This window comes from Psittacula echo (assembly GCF_963264785.1).
Source record: "Psittacula echo genome assembly, chromosome: 5".
NCBI lineage: Eukaryota > Metazoa > Chordata > Aves > Psittaciformes > Psittacidae > Psittacula > Psittacula echo.
In genome coordinates, this window is record NC_137739.1 from 7,780,950 (window position 1) to 7,796,542 (window position 15,593).

Here is a 15,593-nt window from a genome sequence, read left to right on the forward strand (position 1 = left end):
GCGGAGGGACGTCATTGTTCCCCGACGGGCTGTAACTGTAGGCGGAGCAGACCGGGCTGAGGCGGGGGCTGCGGCGAGGGGGACCCGGCAGCGCCGAGTCAAGAGGGGCCGAACCAGGTAATGGGGTTGGGGGGCGGGGGGGGGACGGACTCGGGCCTGGCGGCGGCCTGGCAAAAGCCGGCATCGCCGCGTGCGTCTCCCTCTCTGGAAATCAATGGCCCGGGGGGAGGGGCTGGCCCGGGAAAAGGAAGGAAAAGCGACCGGCGGGAGCAGCCGGCTGGGCTCAGACCAGATCAGCCCAGCCCAGCCCGGTGGGGCGCTGCCCGGGCACCCGGCCGCTGCCCTCCTGGATGGCGGGTAGCCGGTGGAGGTGGGACCCCCGGGCGGGGCGTGGCGCTGTCCCCAGCATGCGGCGAATGGACCCAGCCGCGCCACCACACCCTGGGCCGGCGGGACCGGCCTCCTCCTGGCGCGGCAAGAGGTGGTGATGCCCGGCGCACTGCCGCTACTCTGCGCCCGCTTTCACGAGCGGCCGAGGTCCCGCCGGTGCCCGCCGCCACCTGCCTCTCCCTTCTCATTCTACTCCTGCTGCCGGCGCGGGGACTCGGCGTTGGTTCCCCGCCTACCGGAGGCGGCGGGAGGGCGGCCGGGATCCCCAGGTCCCGCGGTATGAGCGGCGTTGTTCCCTGCCTGCCGAGGAGGCGGTGGCTCTTCGCGGGGCCTGCCGCCTCCCGCCAGGAATTGAACGCTTCGAAGGGTTCCATTTCCCGCCGTCCCCACCCCTCGTCCGTTAGTTGCCATGAGCACAGAGTCACCCTTGATCGCTCGCTGCTGCGGTCCTGCTTCCGGACGGTCCTCGAGGTGCGAGACCGGGAAGCGACACCTGGGGAGGGGTGTGAGGGCACTGAGGCCGGCGGCGCTGGGCCTGACTCCGCAGCACCGGTTGTAGCGCGCAGGAGGTGCTCGGCGGGGCTGGGTCTTAGCGTGAGGTGGAGGGAGAAGGGCGAGGCGAGGGGGAGCGAGGGGTCCCTCGGAGCCGTGCTCTGCCCTCGCCTGCCGCGTCAGGGTCGGGTTGGTTTGGCTGTGTTTGGGCTCTTGCCGCTCCCGACAGCGGGCGTGCTGCGTGCCGCGCCGGTCCGTGAGAGCAGCGGTGCCAAAATGCTTTTAGGGACCAAAACGCCTCGGAAAGGCAGAGCGGAGGGTGAGCGGGTAGGTGCTTCAGGCTCAGCGATGGTGATGGAAGGCCGGGCAGTTCCATTTCGAGCCTAGAGTATTACGACTTCAGCCGACTTTGAGAGCTTATCTTGCGACCCGGGAGAAGCAGACCCTCAGACCGCGGTGAAACACTGGGCAGACGCGCCTTGGGAGGACAAGGAGATCCCTGAGTGGACACAGACCCGATCCCTGTGGGAAGAGACGCAGACCCCAGGCCACTCTCCCTGCTCCGTGCTAATCGCGGTCCTCGGTCTCAGGGTCGCCAGTAGTAGCAGGAAGCGTTGCTGGGCTCCGACAGGGGGGAATGAGAGCTTCGACTGCCTCTCTATTTCGTGTACCTAACTGGCTTCCAGTTAAGGTTAAAGCGATAAATAACTGAGTTTCCTGGCTTGGCAGCTGGATTACATTTTAGGAAAATAAACTAGTATGGTGTGCGTGTGATCGGGATGTTCCTTTTTTCTTTTTGCTTTGGGTTTTTTTGCGGGGTGGGTTGGTTATATGTTTTTTGTAGGTCATTCGGGTTGGTTTTTTTTTGTCTTCCTGTAGTGTTGCTTTGTGGAAGTATAGTTTGCAATTTAGAGACATAGAAGAGCCTTCATGTCTTCATGTCTACCTGTAGTAGTTTCCTGTTGCTCCTTATTTCTACTTAGGCATTTTTGTGTATGTTGTTGTTTTACAGTCACTGCTGCAAATGTTTGTTTTGTCATGAGACAAATGCGTAATCGCTACTCCCCACTTAAACACAGTTTTGTGAGTGGGGTTTTTAGTTTGGTTGTTGTCGTTTGGGGTTTTTTTAATATTTGTTACCAGCTATTTAGTCCTTCAAGTTATTTCTTTGCGACTGAGTGACAGGATCTCCTTCTGGAATGCTTCTTGATCTTCTTAAGTCAACCAGAACTTTTGTCTCTGTTACAGATATGAACAATGACCATAGTTAACAAGCCAAAATCTTCAACATCTAAAACCTCATCATCAGGGCGGCCTGACAAATCGAACAAACCCCGTACAAAGAAAATGACATCACGCACTGTAAACTTGGGCCGTGTACCACCCGCAGAAGATCCAAACAAAGTCTCTATGGACAAAGGGCCAGGAGGTTCTGTTTATTGTAGGACGTCTCAAAAACCTAAGCCTTTTGGCCAGAGAGAGCTAAGTAAGTGTGTCTTCTGTCCTTCCCCCCTTTTCTTCAGAACAAAACCCCAAACTGGAAAACGCAGTTCCCATTTGTTGCACTGATATAAAACAGGGTTATGATGAATAAAGCCTTCAGCGCTAGGCTGCAATTTTTGTGAGTCCCCTAAGGCAACTGAAGGGACTGGTGTTGGAAAACCTACAGTTTTATGTATTTAAAATCTATTTGCGATAGTCAGTTTTGAGGAAATATTTATAATACACAGACCTACCCAGGTCTTCTGTGTTGTGCCAAGAAAAGTACATTTCACCTTTGTGTTTATGGCTTCTTTATTCACAAGTCTTTGAATGCTGAATCTGCTCAGGAGGAGGTCTGGTATCTGTAGGGTTGCTTGTGCTGCTCATTACTCACTTACTTTTTCATTATAGTTCTTACCTTTATTACCCTAGTATTACAAGTAAGTTTGTGGTTTGAGATAGAATAAGAAAAAACCCCAAGTAACACAATGATTGAATCAATACTCAGATTAAAGGATGTAGATGGAGGGAAGCCTGGCAGAAGTTATTACAATCAGACTTGTGGTTTGTCTTGCTTTGAATGAATTGAAACAGATGAACAAATTATGGTTCAAAGCAGTGTGTTGACCTGCAAATTCAAGCGGCAGTGTTTCAGCTGTTCATCACATGGTTTTCCTTTGTGGAGTAGACCTGGTTCTTCTGGGTGCTCCTGCAGAATGCTACCTTTTAAACAGCCTTTTTCAAACAGAAACCGTAAATATTTTTTGGAATCTGATTTTCTTGCAGTTGTTAACGATGGAATTGCCCCACCACAAAGAATTCTTTTTCCACCTGAGAAAATCTGCATGGATTGGCAACAGACGCTAAGTGTTGGAGTTGGACTGCAGAATCTGGGCAATACGTGTTTCCTTAATTCTACTCTGCAGTGTTTAACCTATACACCTCCTCTGGCCAATTACATGCTTTCACTTGAACACACCAAGTCATGTGAGTACTTTCTAACATTATTATAAATATGTTGGGCTGCTCCAAGGGTGAAAGAACAACAGGGATTCTGTGGAGAAAACTCGCGGCTTTCCCGTTTTACCTGTAGAAGCTGGCTTTGAACGCGATCTTCGCGGTCTTTTCCAGCCTAGATGATTCTGTGATTCCATGGTTATTTAGCAGGGAGCTCGGAATGGCATATAAAGTGCATTTGTTCATTTAATGCACAATGGTAAAGTTGCAAGTAAGGACCATTTCTTGCTTTGTGTGAATAAAGAAGTATGTTGCAAAGGAAGGCATTTGATGAACATTTGGGATTTGGGTTTCCTGCTGGTAGAAAGGAGGTAAAATTTAGGATGTTGGCATCATAGCTTCTTTGTGTCTGCAGCCTAGATACTGTAATGTCTTAATACTGCAATAAATGACACGTTCACTCTTGACCCATTAAAAAGGCCCACACCCTAGAAAGCACTACGAGCCAATTTCTGCTGTCCTGAAATGGAAATCTGTGTGGAGCAGTATTAAAATGTAGACTGGTTTTATTCTAGTTAAAAGTTCATATTTTTTGAACCTTGGAATTTGTGTTCTTCGCATTTCCATTTTACGGTTCAACTGATTTAGGCATAGGAGCCTCTTTTCATATCCTTCTAGGTGTATTTTGACAAAGGTACATGCATGCTTTTTGGTTTGGCATCTTAGTGTTTATTCCTAGAAATGTAAGTGTGTTTTTTTAACATAGATAAAAATGTTTCCAGTTAAGAACCCTGTTGCAAAAGGGAGGGCAGAAATAATTTAATCTTTCCTTTCTCCCGGAGGTTTCTTAGCTCTGTGTCACGTAGCTCACCTCACAGCAGTATGCTGAAAATAACAGGCATTCTCTCTTAGTGCTGTGTCATCAATGTCAGTAGTGTTTTGTCATATATTCGGCAGCCTGTGGAGTTCACATTCGTGTCAGCCTGCAAAAAAAAAAAAAGTCATTGCAATAGTGACTTAGATTGCTCATCAGAAAATGCATTTTAATACAAACTCAGTCATCATTTAAATTCTGTACAGGATTGTGTCTTAAAATGCCACAAAACTGTCGGGATATTGATGCCTTAGGAGAAGAGAATGCACATGAAGAATGAACATTGTACCTTTAGCTTAAAGACTATTAATTCATAAGGCTGGTTTTTGGTTTTTTTGTAGCAATGCATGTTTGGCTAGACTGTTGCTTCTTTCACTCTTCAGGTCATGAAAAAGGCTTCTGTATGATGTGTACATTGGAAGCTCACATTAACCAGGTCCTGTGTTGCTCTAATAATGCTATCAAGCCTACATCTGTTATCAATGGCCTTAAAAGTAAGTAATTTCAGATGGTTTTATTTTGATATATTTGGTAACTTTTCAAAGAACTATTTGATGCATAGAAATGATTTTGATACTTGGAAGGAAGATATTAGAAATACAAGTTTTCTTTCAATTTCTACGAGATAAATATGACCACCTTCTTATTTATTAGGAATAGGAAAGCATTTCCATTATGGCAGTCAAGAGGATGCACATGAATTCTTGTCCTTCACTGTTGATGCTTTGCAGAAAGCTTGCTTGAATGGAAGCACCAAGTAAGCATAAACAAATTATTTAACTTTTGATTGTTCTCTAGCCCCTTTTACTCCTTTCTTTACTATACTGCATTAAAATCCGTGTCCTTGGTAAAAACTGTTCGAAGAGTTAACTCTGAGCCTCACATTATCTGAGGTCTGATTTATCATTTCTTTCCAGGTTGGACATATCTTCTCAAGCCACCACACTTATTTATCAAATATTTGGAGGATACCTAAGATCCCGAGGTACTTGTTAAAAATCTTCCTCTCCTTTGAACTGGTCTGTGTCTGTTTGTCTGTAGTAAAGGACTTTGACTAAAGTAATGCGTGTGAAGACTTTAAATTTGTCCAGTCAGTGTTAAGCATTTGTATTTTGATTCCAGTAAAATGCTTGAACTGCAAAGCCGTTTCTGATACGTATGAACCATTCCTCGATATTACTTTGGATATAAAGGTAAGGTGTTTTGTGAATATGGGTTGAGCTGTATGGGGACCTGTAGAGCTTTCCAAAGAAAGGCATTTTACTGAAAAAGATACACTGCTAAAAGGAAAGAGCTTGATGCTGGATGGGAGCGGCAATCCTTTGGTCTTGTGTGGAAGGCATCTAGATGCTCTCCATGTTTGCAGTGGGTTTAAGCTGTAAAAGCAGTAATTATATCTACACAAACACCTATACTCTCACACTTCTCCATTATTCTGCTTCAGCATACGTCTGTCGTTAGGCTGATGGGTTTGACTGTTCTCATTCTTGATGCCATAGCGTAGCACAGGTGCTGTCTGTGGCACTGCAAACTTTATTGTTTTGTTTCAGAGTAGAATCGTTTCCACAGGAGGTAAATGCTCAGCGTACTCTGAGGTTTCTGCCTCCTTCACAGTGGTTGCCGGTTGGCAGTAGGTTGCTTGAGGATGAACTAGCAAGGTTCTCTCGCAAACTACCAGGAAGCGTTTGAAGTTTTGCATTTCCAGTGACTTAGTGCTCTACTTTCTTATTCATCCAGGCCGTTACATCTATCACTAAGGCTCTAGAACAATTTGTGAAACCTGAACAACTGGACGGAGAAAACAGCTACAAGTGTAGCAAGTAAGATTCTTACTAATTCCATCTGAATACAAGAGAACGCGTTTCATGTATCACGTGAATATCTGGAAATAGAAGAATTCTGGCCATTAGCTCATATTAGACTTTTATTCCTTACTGCTGCCTCTACTGGTGTTTATTAGCCTTCGTAAGAGTGAGGTTGCACGCAGAAGTATTTGTCTGGCCAGAAGTTAAAGGGGATGTCTGCTAAGTAGTGGTGAGCTGAAGCATGGAGATAAGGGCAACAATTTCGGGTAGGAGGCAGCATCAGTTTGCTGAAGGTCCTAGTGTCCTAGAATTTGCTGTTAAACATTTGTCTGTGCTTGTTTTTAAGGTGTAAAAACATGGTTCCTGCCTCCAAGAGGTACACAATACATCGTTCCTCCAAAGTTCTCACAATATCACTGAAAAGATTTGCAAATTTTACTGGTGGCAAGATCAACAAGGTATATTTGCAGCTGTAAAGCAGCTTTTTATTCTTGGAATGGGAGATTTCCCCAAGAAAATATCATTTAAAATCTGTTAATGTTTCCAGGGTGTAACTACAGACTAATAACAATAGTCTAAGAAAAGTTCATCTAACAACTATTGCTTATGGTAACCATAAGAGTATACCTCACTCTTAGAGCTAATTCTGCAGAAAAGAGTTCTCTGCAGCTTAAATGACTAAATGTTGTTTCTGAGAATAGGTATTTTTATAAGAATCAAGAATATATTTGTGTGATCCTAGCCTGTGTTTTCAGAAGGGTTTTTCTCAGGCTGTTCCACCAAGTGATTCCGGGTAATTTTTGAATCTTCCTGTTTTTGTTTAGGATGTAAAATACCCTGAATATTTGGATCTTCGAGCCTATATGTCCCAGTCAATGGGAGAACCACTCATCTATGCTTTATATGCAGTTCTTGTTCATTCTGGTTTCAACTGCAATGCAGGACACTATATCTGCTTCATAAAGGTGGGTACCAGCTTGATTTCTAACAGGGTAAAATCCGTGCTGATAAAGAAAATCAATGTTACTGGCAACCACCATTTTGATGGAGAAAGGTTGAATGATGTGTTCTGTTCGATTTTTGTGGTACGTTTTGTGCTGTAGTGTTCCGCCTGTGATGTCATTTGAACAGCATGCATTTTGTCTAAAGATGTCACTGTCTTTTGTTTGCAGGCCGGCAATGGATTTTGGTATCGAATGAATGATGCCATAGTGGAACGTTCTGATATCAAAACGGTTCTCAATCAGCAAGCTTATTTACTTTTTTATATCAGGTAATACCAACTACTGGATCTGTTCAGAATATATTTACTTTCCTGTTACTCATACTTCTCTTTTTTCCAAGTGTTTTTCTTTCTGTCCTAGGAAAAGTTTACTCTTTCTGTAATTCAGTTCTCTCTAACCTGAACTTACCGGTGTCATTTACTGTCTTTCATTGCTTCGCCTTAAAGTGGTCCATCCTTGGCGATCTTCAAGGCCAGGTTGGATGAGGCCTTGGGTGGCATGGTTTAGTGAGAGGTGTCCCTGCCCATGGCCAGGGAATTGGAACTAGGTAATCTTAAGGTCCTTACCAACCCTAACTATTTTATGATTCTATGGTGTGCTTGTGTACATTGCTGTCTATCTGGTCATTGTAGTGGGCTAATGTAGAAGAGGAGAAATTACGCCATAGATGATGTAAGGGTGAGCTGTCGCTCTGGCAAGGATAGTCATTGTAGGGAGACCATTGTCTGTTTTTCAGTTTGTAGTCTTGGTTGAGTCTTTTGTATATGTCTTCTCTGTTACATCGTCCCCTCTTATAAAATTGTAGATGGGGGTTTAATCCAAGAATAGACTGAAAAAAACCTCTAAACTGAGATCACTGCTTTTTTCCCAAGGCGCTATGATTTGACGCTTGGAGAACGTGGTTTTTACTTACCAGCAACTTCTTATCCCCGTTCATTCCTTGGTCAGCGGGGGCCTAATAATAAGCAGACGGGATTTATGGGACCACGACTTCCTCCTCATATGATTAAGGTAATTTGCAGGGAGCAGATAATGGCACCAAATTGATAATGTTGTTTTCTTTTGATTGGGAGGGGAGGGTGGTTGTTTTGTGGCATCGGAGTTTTATTCAAACAGTGGCTAATCCCCTAAATTGTGCAGCCATGCTACTTCATTATACTTCCAACTCAAAGTGCTTTCTAAAGCACTGGGAGCTACGCTTTTGTAACACTTGAAGGAGTCTATTAATTCTTGATGATGATGATCATAATAATAATAATAACAACAGGCAAAGATCACTCTTCATCAGTGTTACTTTAGCTGAGACAGCAAAAACCATTTATCTCGGTCCTGAGTACCAGAGCAATTATTGCAGTGTTTTCGGGGAATGTTTAAAGGGGAAAATAAATATATTTGGGATGAGCTTTAGTCAATGTTAAGTTGTTTGTGTGGGTTTCAAAAATGAGGCTCATTTGATACCAATATGCAGTAAACCAAAAGCAGCAGGAATTAAACACACTTGTTGGACTTAGGTTGATATTGGAAGTGGGGTGTTTTTTCTTCTTCGGTGGTGAGGCAATTTGTAGAAATATTTAGTAGGAGAATTTAATGTTTTCATAAGTGCTGTGTGATTGCACATATTCATCTTGCAATCTTTTCTTTTTAAATACAGAATTCAAGTCGTTTAAATGGAAATGGACCCCTAAAAGAAGATACAAATCCTGTTGGTATCTCCATAAAAAGGCCATCTTCAGCTCCACCAACAGCTTGCATTCAAAACTGGGCAATTACCAGGCCTTCAGCTACGGATCCATCGAAAGCCCAGAAGATCACTATCAGTATTCATAACAAATTGCCTGAGCGTCAGACTGTGTCACAAGCTGACTGTCTTACCAGTGCTTTGGAGAATGAGGATCTCAGCAAGGCCGTTCCTTCCTCCACAATTACAAATTCTTTCAGAGCAGAGTCTACCTCAAATGCCTCTACAGTGGCAGTTGCTGCTGACATTTCCAGACAGGAAGTTCCTGATGAAATGTTTGTAGAGCCAGCAGTGAATGGAAGTCCTACACTCGGCTCCGATGCTACGGTTCCTTCCAGTGCAGAGTCTTCAGGAAAATCTGAGGCGTCGAATGGCGTGTTTAAAATGAATTGCAACATATCTTCCAATGGAATTGTGATTGGGAAGGTGGTTGGCACATTGCAGAATTCCCATTCTTTCTGTGAGAGGGCTGAAGAAGAGAGTTCCCATCATGAGCTGCCACAAAATGATTCACTAAATGGTGCTATTAGTTTAGATACTGGATCTAAACAAAATGGACTGAAACTTGACGATTTTGCTTGCCAGGTCCAGCCTGCTAAACCTTCTGAGATTTTCTTTGCTAAAACAAATGGATTGCTTGAACCAGTGAGTTATGTTTGTTCCATCTAGAACTTCTCACCTATGGTGTCCTTAGTATTCAGGAGCGTTAAAATGTTCCTAATTCATGTGAAATACTGTTAACACACACAGCACAAATTTCATCGTTAACACTTTGTGCTGTTGTCCCCTTAGAATTTGCAGAGCTGAACTGGCATGTGAGAACATGTCAGCTTCAGAGAAGGTCAGCTGAGATAGTACTTGATAAGTTTCATAAATATATTTGGGGGGGGGGGAAGGGGTGATGTGTGAATTGGCAATAGTGCACGTAAGGCAAAGTGATCTTGCTTAATAACTAATGAGGAAATTTTGCAAACAGTTTTCAGCTAAAGGTAGTATATTTTTGTCTGTTAACGTCTGCATTTTAATTGTAGGTACCTGTAGCTGAGTCACCGATTCCTCAAGAAATAATCTTAGAATCCCTGGCCTACAGCCACCTGAACAGGCTGTCAGCGCAAACAAGGTAAACCGGGTATACTCTGATGAAAACAAGATTTCATCCAAGTTTATCATTGTTTTACCCCTTTGCTAATTCTATTTAGTAGAAAGCTTTGAACCAGTACAGCAAATTCCACACTGTACATGTAGGGTTGCAGACATCAGCACTGAAGATGTATTATTCTGATATTAAATACGAGCAGATGCCTCTCAGAATAGTTCTGTTTCTTCATGGAATTATTTTCCTTTTTTTAACGATTGGATTTCTTTTTCCAATGTAAATTCCCCACCTCCTGCCCTCCCATTTTGGGGGGAGGGACTGACATTAATGAGTTGACTTTTTTCTAGTTAGGGGAGAGCGAACCTAGTGGTGCTGGCTACTGATGTGATGTAGAGCAGTGAGCAGAGGGAGACAAATGTGCTGGGTGTGGGTTTTTAATGTTCTCCTTGCAGACTCAAGAGAAGAAAAACACCTTCTCTGGGCGCTGCTGAATGTATAAGAATCGGTTTCTAAAGGGGACTGCCTTACAGAGTCTCTTTAGAAAGCTACAGTTTCCAAACCGTGTAAGGGAGTTTAGAAACAGACAGAGTTTACCAGTAGCCAGCAAATCCTTTACTTAAGGGGATTTTTGCTCCTAACCTTTATCTTCTAGGTGAACTTTTCCAAGTGAAAAATGTGTTTTTATTTTGTGCAGTGTCCCTGCACCTCAGAAGTCTGAGGGCGATCATCTTATGGAAACCGTAGTGACGGAAACAGTGTCTGTCTATGAACAATCCGGGACGCCTCTTTCCGACCTTGGCTGTGAGATTGAGAGTCCTTTTACTGTATCAGACTCTGAAACCATTGCTACCAAAGAAGTTGCTGAAAGTATTATAACAAAAGCTGATAACGTACAACCCAGTATCAACGGTCAGCACAAGGTCAGGAAAAAATCCTTGGATACTGAAGAGGAATACATTGGGCAGTGTGAGTCCGAAGACAGCAGAGACAAAGACAAACCAAGAAGACCAAAAGAACCTGCACTCATTGCAAAAGGAGATCCTTCGTATATCAAAGGGTCTCCTGAGAGTGAAGAGAAATTAGGGCAAACTTCCTCTGTGAAATCTGACATTGAATGTAGTCCTAAAAAACCTGCATCTCTAGGTATTACAGATAAATGCCAAGATACAAAGGACATTTCTAATAACTATGTAGAGGTACCACCTGTTAATGACTCTTCTATTACAAAGCTGGATAAAGTTCTGGAGAGTCAGTTCTCCAGACAAAATGAGGGGCTGAATAATAAAAAATGCGAAGAGGATAATAGGCAAAAATACGAGGAGAAGATACACGACTCCAAAAAACCTGACAAAGAACACTACCGAAAGAAGAGACAATACTCTGAGATTAAAGAGCAGAAGCAAAGCAGGAGCAAAGCGGATGATCGTTCCTACAAAAGGAGGCGCTCTCGCAGCATGGAAACAAATAAGCAATATCATCATAAGCAGGACTATTACAATGAAAGGAAGTACAGACCTTCCCATAATGAAAGAAGCAGTCCAAATAACGGCAAAAGCTCAGGAAAATACTCTCGTTATAGATCACGAAGCAGAGAAAGAACAGAACAAGACAGGAATAGGTATTACCATTCCAAAGGAGAGAGAACTTGGAGCAGGGAAAGATACTATCAAGATGAAGCACGGAGATGGGAAAAATGCAGGTATTACAAGGATTATTACTCTGTTCATGGAACAGGAGATGGTAGAGAGAGGAAGTCCTCTCATTTTGATAAGGACTTTGACAAATTGAGTCAATTCTACAAATCACGTAGGGATTATCACTGCCAGAGCAGATGGGCTCACACCAGTCACTCCAGGGAGGAAGGAGCCCATCACTTCAGTAGCCACAGAGAGAACTTCCGTCATGGTTCAGTACCTCAGCGGCAGTCTGAAAAACACTCTCGGGAAAGGCACGCACCTCCACCTGCCTCAGCTCGTGCACATTTTGACAACGCTTTCTGGGAAAATGAAAAACTTAGACTTGGCAAGAGGAAATACAGTGACAGAGAAGGAAGGGAAAGTGAAATGGGAAAGAAATGCCGCAAGACAGATGACCAAAGAATGAAAAAAGATAAGAAGGTCAAGAAGAAAAAGAAGTCCAAAGATAAATATCGAGAGAAGGATTACAAGTAAGCAGGGATTCCAGCATAATCCGCAGTTTTTTTCCTAACACTTTTCTGTGTGTTTCTCATGCCTGCCTTTTCCCCATTGTTTCTAAGTGATTTATGTAGCATAATCTGACTAGGTGTTGGTCATTAGGCTGGTCATTAGGTTGGTCAAGCCAACATAGGAAAGATATTGCTGAATAGTGTTAGAACGCTAGACCTGGAGCACAAAGTTAAGAACCTGTTGTGGTTTAAGCCCAGCCTGCTGAACCCAGGGCAGAGCCAGATCTGCGCACTGTTCTTGATTAGGTTACAACAATTATATATTTTTAAGTCCACGTATTCCACAATTAGCCCCTGTCAGGATTTGTGTACAAACCAAGACTTACTGGTCCTTAATCTGAGGGCTTATGTTTGCTGCATCCAAAGTCAGATGTGCAGAAATTACTACAAAATAGGTGACACACAGCAAGTCATCACCTGTGGTAAAATAAATAACATTCCATACACGCATCAAACGCTGCATCCGTTTTCCTATTTTTAACCTGCATGTTTCCCTCAGACTTCAGGATTTGGATGGCCTTGTGTTCCGCATTGACAATGACAATCGCAAACGGAAGAAAAAGAAGAAAAAGAAGAAACACATCAGGAAACTGAAAGACTTCTCGGAATATTTAGATTCTCGCCTCGAGAAGACGACACAGGAGAAGAAGAGAATACCCATTTTTTCAGTCAACTATTTTCGTGAGCAATACAGAAACCAGGCCAGTGAAGAACCCTACAAGGACAGGAAGCCTTCTGGGACAAGTGACAACAAGAAATATGGCTTCATCCCATCCAGTGAGTATGTGAAAGGTAAGAAGCCACAGGATGTTTGCAGGACTCCTTTTTACTCACAAAGACACTTGTTACACTTGAAACAACCTTTAAATGCTTTTGTACAGTAGTCCAAGTGGAAGATGATGACATGAGGCTTCCAGGCTAGTAATATTGTAGTAAAGCACCATGTTCCCCAAAATGACTGCCAGGGTAATTGATTTAAATACAATACTACGTTCAGCTGTTTCACCACATAGAAATGGAGCTGACTGCTTCTTCGGACAAATTGTCAGTTGGTAACAATACTGAGCTATGGTTCCAGATACAGCTCAGTCTTCTCCTAAATGCAGTTGTTAACCCTCCAGAGGACGCTTTGCAACTTAAGACCTGGAGAGTATGTTAAATTCCTGCCACTGGTTTATTTCCTTCTGATTGTTTTCTGTTAGCATAGTCTTAAAAATACAGAGAAGCGGGCTGAGGGAAAGCTCTTTTGCAACCGGAAGAAATTCGTGTACTCTAGGACTATTTTAGCTTTAGTGAATGGTTTTGCCAGCAGGTGGCCAACTCTGGTTATTTCTAAACCAGCCAAAAGTATAGGAAGAAAGTAAACGTCTTGCACCCCACTACCCAGGTCAGGGGCATTAAGATTACTGCACTATCTCTGTAGGTGAAATGTTAACCGATAAACACAGAGATAGAACCTTACTTTGATCCACTGTTTGCAACACAGGTGGGATATGAGGAGGGCTGTGAAAAGCAATCTTTAAAGTCTGCAGAATTTGAGTATTTCCTCAAGTCCATAGATGTTAATGAACTTCCTCTTGTGGAAGGTCCGTCTTTAAAAACGAATAAATGGGGCTCAGGTAGGAATTTCTGAATAATGGAATCTCTCTCAATAAAGAACACCGCAGCAGTGTGTTTTTAAAGAGCCCGGAACCTCTCAAACAAGCTAGGGACAGACAATGGCTGAGAAGGAATTGTTAAGTTGTGCCTTTTCACCAGGACTCCCTGGTAAATTAATAAGGTTGGAAAGGGCTTGTGATCATGTGTGATTTAAGGAAAATGGAGGTGGGATGGGAGAAGGAGCCGCTTTAAAGCAGTTGCTTTCCTACGTTCCTACAAATTCTCTCCAGCAAGTTTCTAAAGGCTTCTGAAGGCTTAGTGGGTAAGATTTGGTGAGCTTGAACACAAGACTGTTGGTAAAACAAGGATGGTGCTTAGGCAAAACCTCAGCTAAATTTACCTAAGTCTACCACTTGCTATGAAAGGAGGTAGCTTTGTCCTAATACTGTGTACAGTTCGCCCACCTTAGCATAGATCCAAAATGCAGTCAGTTTGGATGTGAGGAAGCCACCTTCTCGAGTCTGTCAGATCCTGTAGTCACAGAGCAGATGGAGCTGTGTGCAGGCTTGAGACTTCTCTTTCAGAAACCAAACCACTTAGGCATGGTTTGATGTTGAACGTCATGAGAGGGAGTGACATTGGCTTCTTTTGTCTTTCAGATGCAAAGCTCACTGATGGAAGCATTCAATACCCAGCCTAAACCTACCAACAAAATCAACTACTTCTCACCCTCAATCCCAACTTTATACCTTCAAAACCGTCGACTCTTTACCTTCAAAAGCCACGACTCTTTACATGGAACTCGACATTACCAATATTGACCATCAAAACTTAGAATTTGTTATTGAAACATTTACCATCAAGACAAAATCCAATCATAAGTGGTGCTTAACATTTCTGTACAGAATTTTACCATGAAAGACTTTTTTTTAGTTTTTAACTTGAGACTTTGTTTTTTAAGATATACTTCTAATCCAAAAGGGTGGAAACTTTTTACAACTGCTGAACATTGTAAATTACCACATTATGTTCTCACACGTGTGAGATAAGGCCCTGGAATAGACCATCTCAAATGCTGCTTATTACAGGCTCAGGTTGACTTTATGTTATTCATGTAATGTTACTCCAAGTTAAGACACCTGGTGCAAGAGCAACCAGGCATTACAAAAGTTGCAACTGACAGTCTGTATATTTAATTTAAAGACTTATTTAAAATTTCACAAGTAGAATTTTTTGCAAGAGCTTCATTTTCTTTCCTGTTCTGTCAAACACTAGGAACCAATGCTCTTCACATACGAGTTATATTCAAGATCTGGAAGAAAATCATCTGGTTCTCAGCATTGTGAAACAACAGATATGCAGTTTTGAATGTATTTCTCAAGATGATTTGTAATACTCTTCCGTATGTTTTTATTACATTTTCTTAATATACTGTCACATGTCCGAAGTCTCAGTTGTCTGGTTTTGTCTCTCTAAAGTGGCTAGCTGAAGACAAATTCATACTGTGATTTTAATTTTTATTATTAAATGCTATCAAACTGTGATGCACTTATTATTCACTGGTCCTGCATCAGGAGATGAGTGGGGAACCTGTATTAAATACAGTTCATCTGAATAATCTGTCTGGTTTATACAAGCTGTGTTGTTCAGAGATGTCTAAAGTTTGATCTTTGTTTTTTTAAAGATAAAAAGCACTTGCCCCACTGTAAATATATAGCATGTAAAATTTATATAGTATATAAATACAGCAAAGTTAAAATGGATTTTTACTTGAGTTTTACTGGAGTTATTTAACATGCAATATGTCATGTGAATTGACAGCTTTCAGAGTGTATTTGATGCTCAAGAAATTAGATCTTCCTTTCAGTGGTAGTGGAGATGATCCTGTCGGTGTGACCCAGAGAAGATCAGTAACTTGGGATTTCAGCTGCCTAAACAATGCAGAAGGCT

General features: G+C 42.7%; 1 protein-coding gene across 1 annotated transcript; it reads left to right on the top strand.

Annotated features, from left to right (window-relative positions):
* Positions 1-3: 3 nt before the first annotated feature.
* LOC308222328 (ubiquitin carboxyl-terminal hydrolase 42-like) lies at positions 4-12,691 on the top strand (the record flags this gene model as incomplete). Its single annotated transcript, XM_080620227.1, has 16 exons — positions 4-117; positions 2,131-2,368; positions 3,151-3,351; positions 4,579-4,689; positions 4,850-4,952; positions 5,113-5,180; positions 5,318-5,388; positions 5,933-6,015; positions 6,347-6,458; positions 6,825-6,965; positions 7,173-7,273; positions 7,877-8,015; positions 8,656-9,387; positions 9,774-9,862; positions 10,533-12,005; positions 12,544-12,691. Coding segments are annotated over exons 2-16 (3,801 nt in total), but the record flags the coding sequence as incomplete, so codon positions are not given.
* Positions 12,692-15,593: the final 2,902 nt, after the last annotated feature.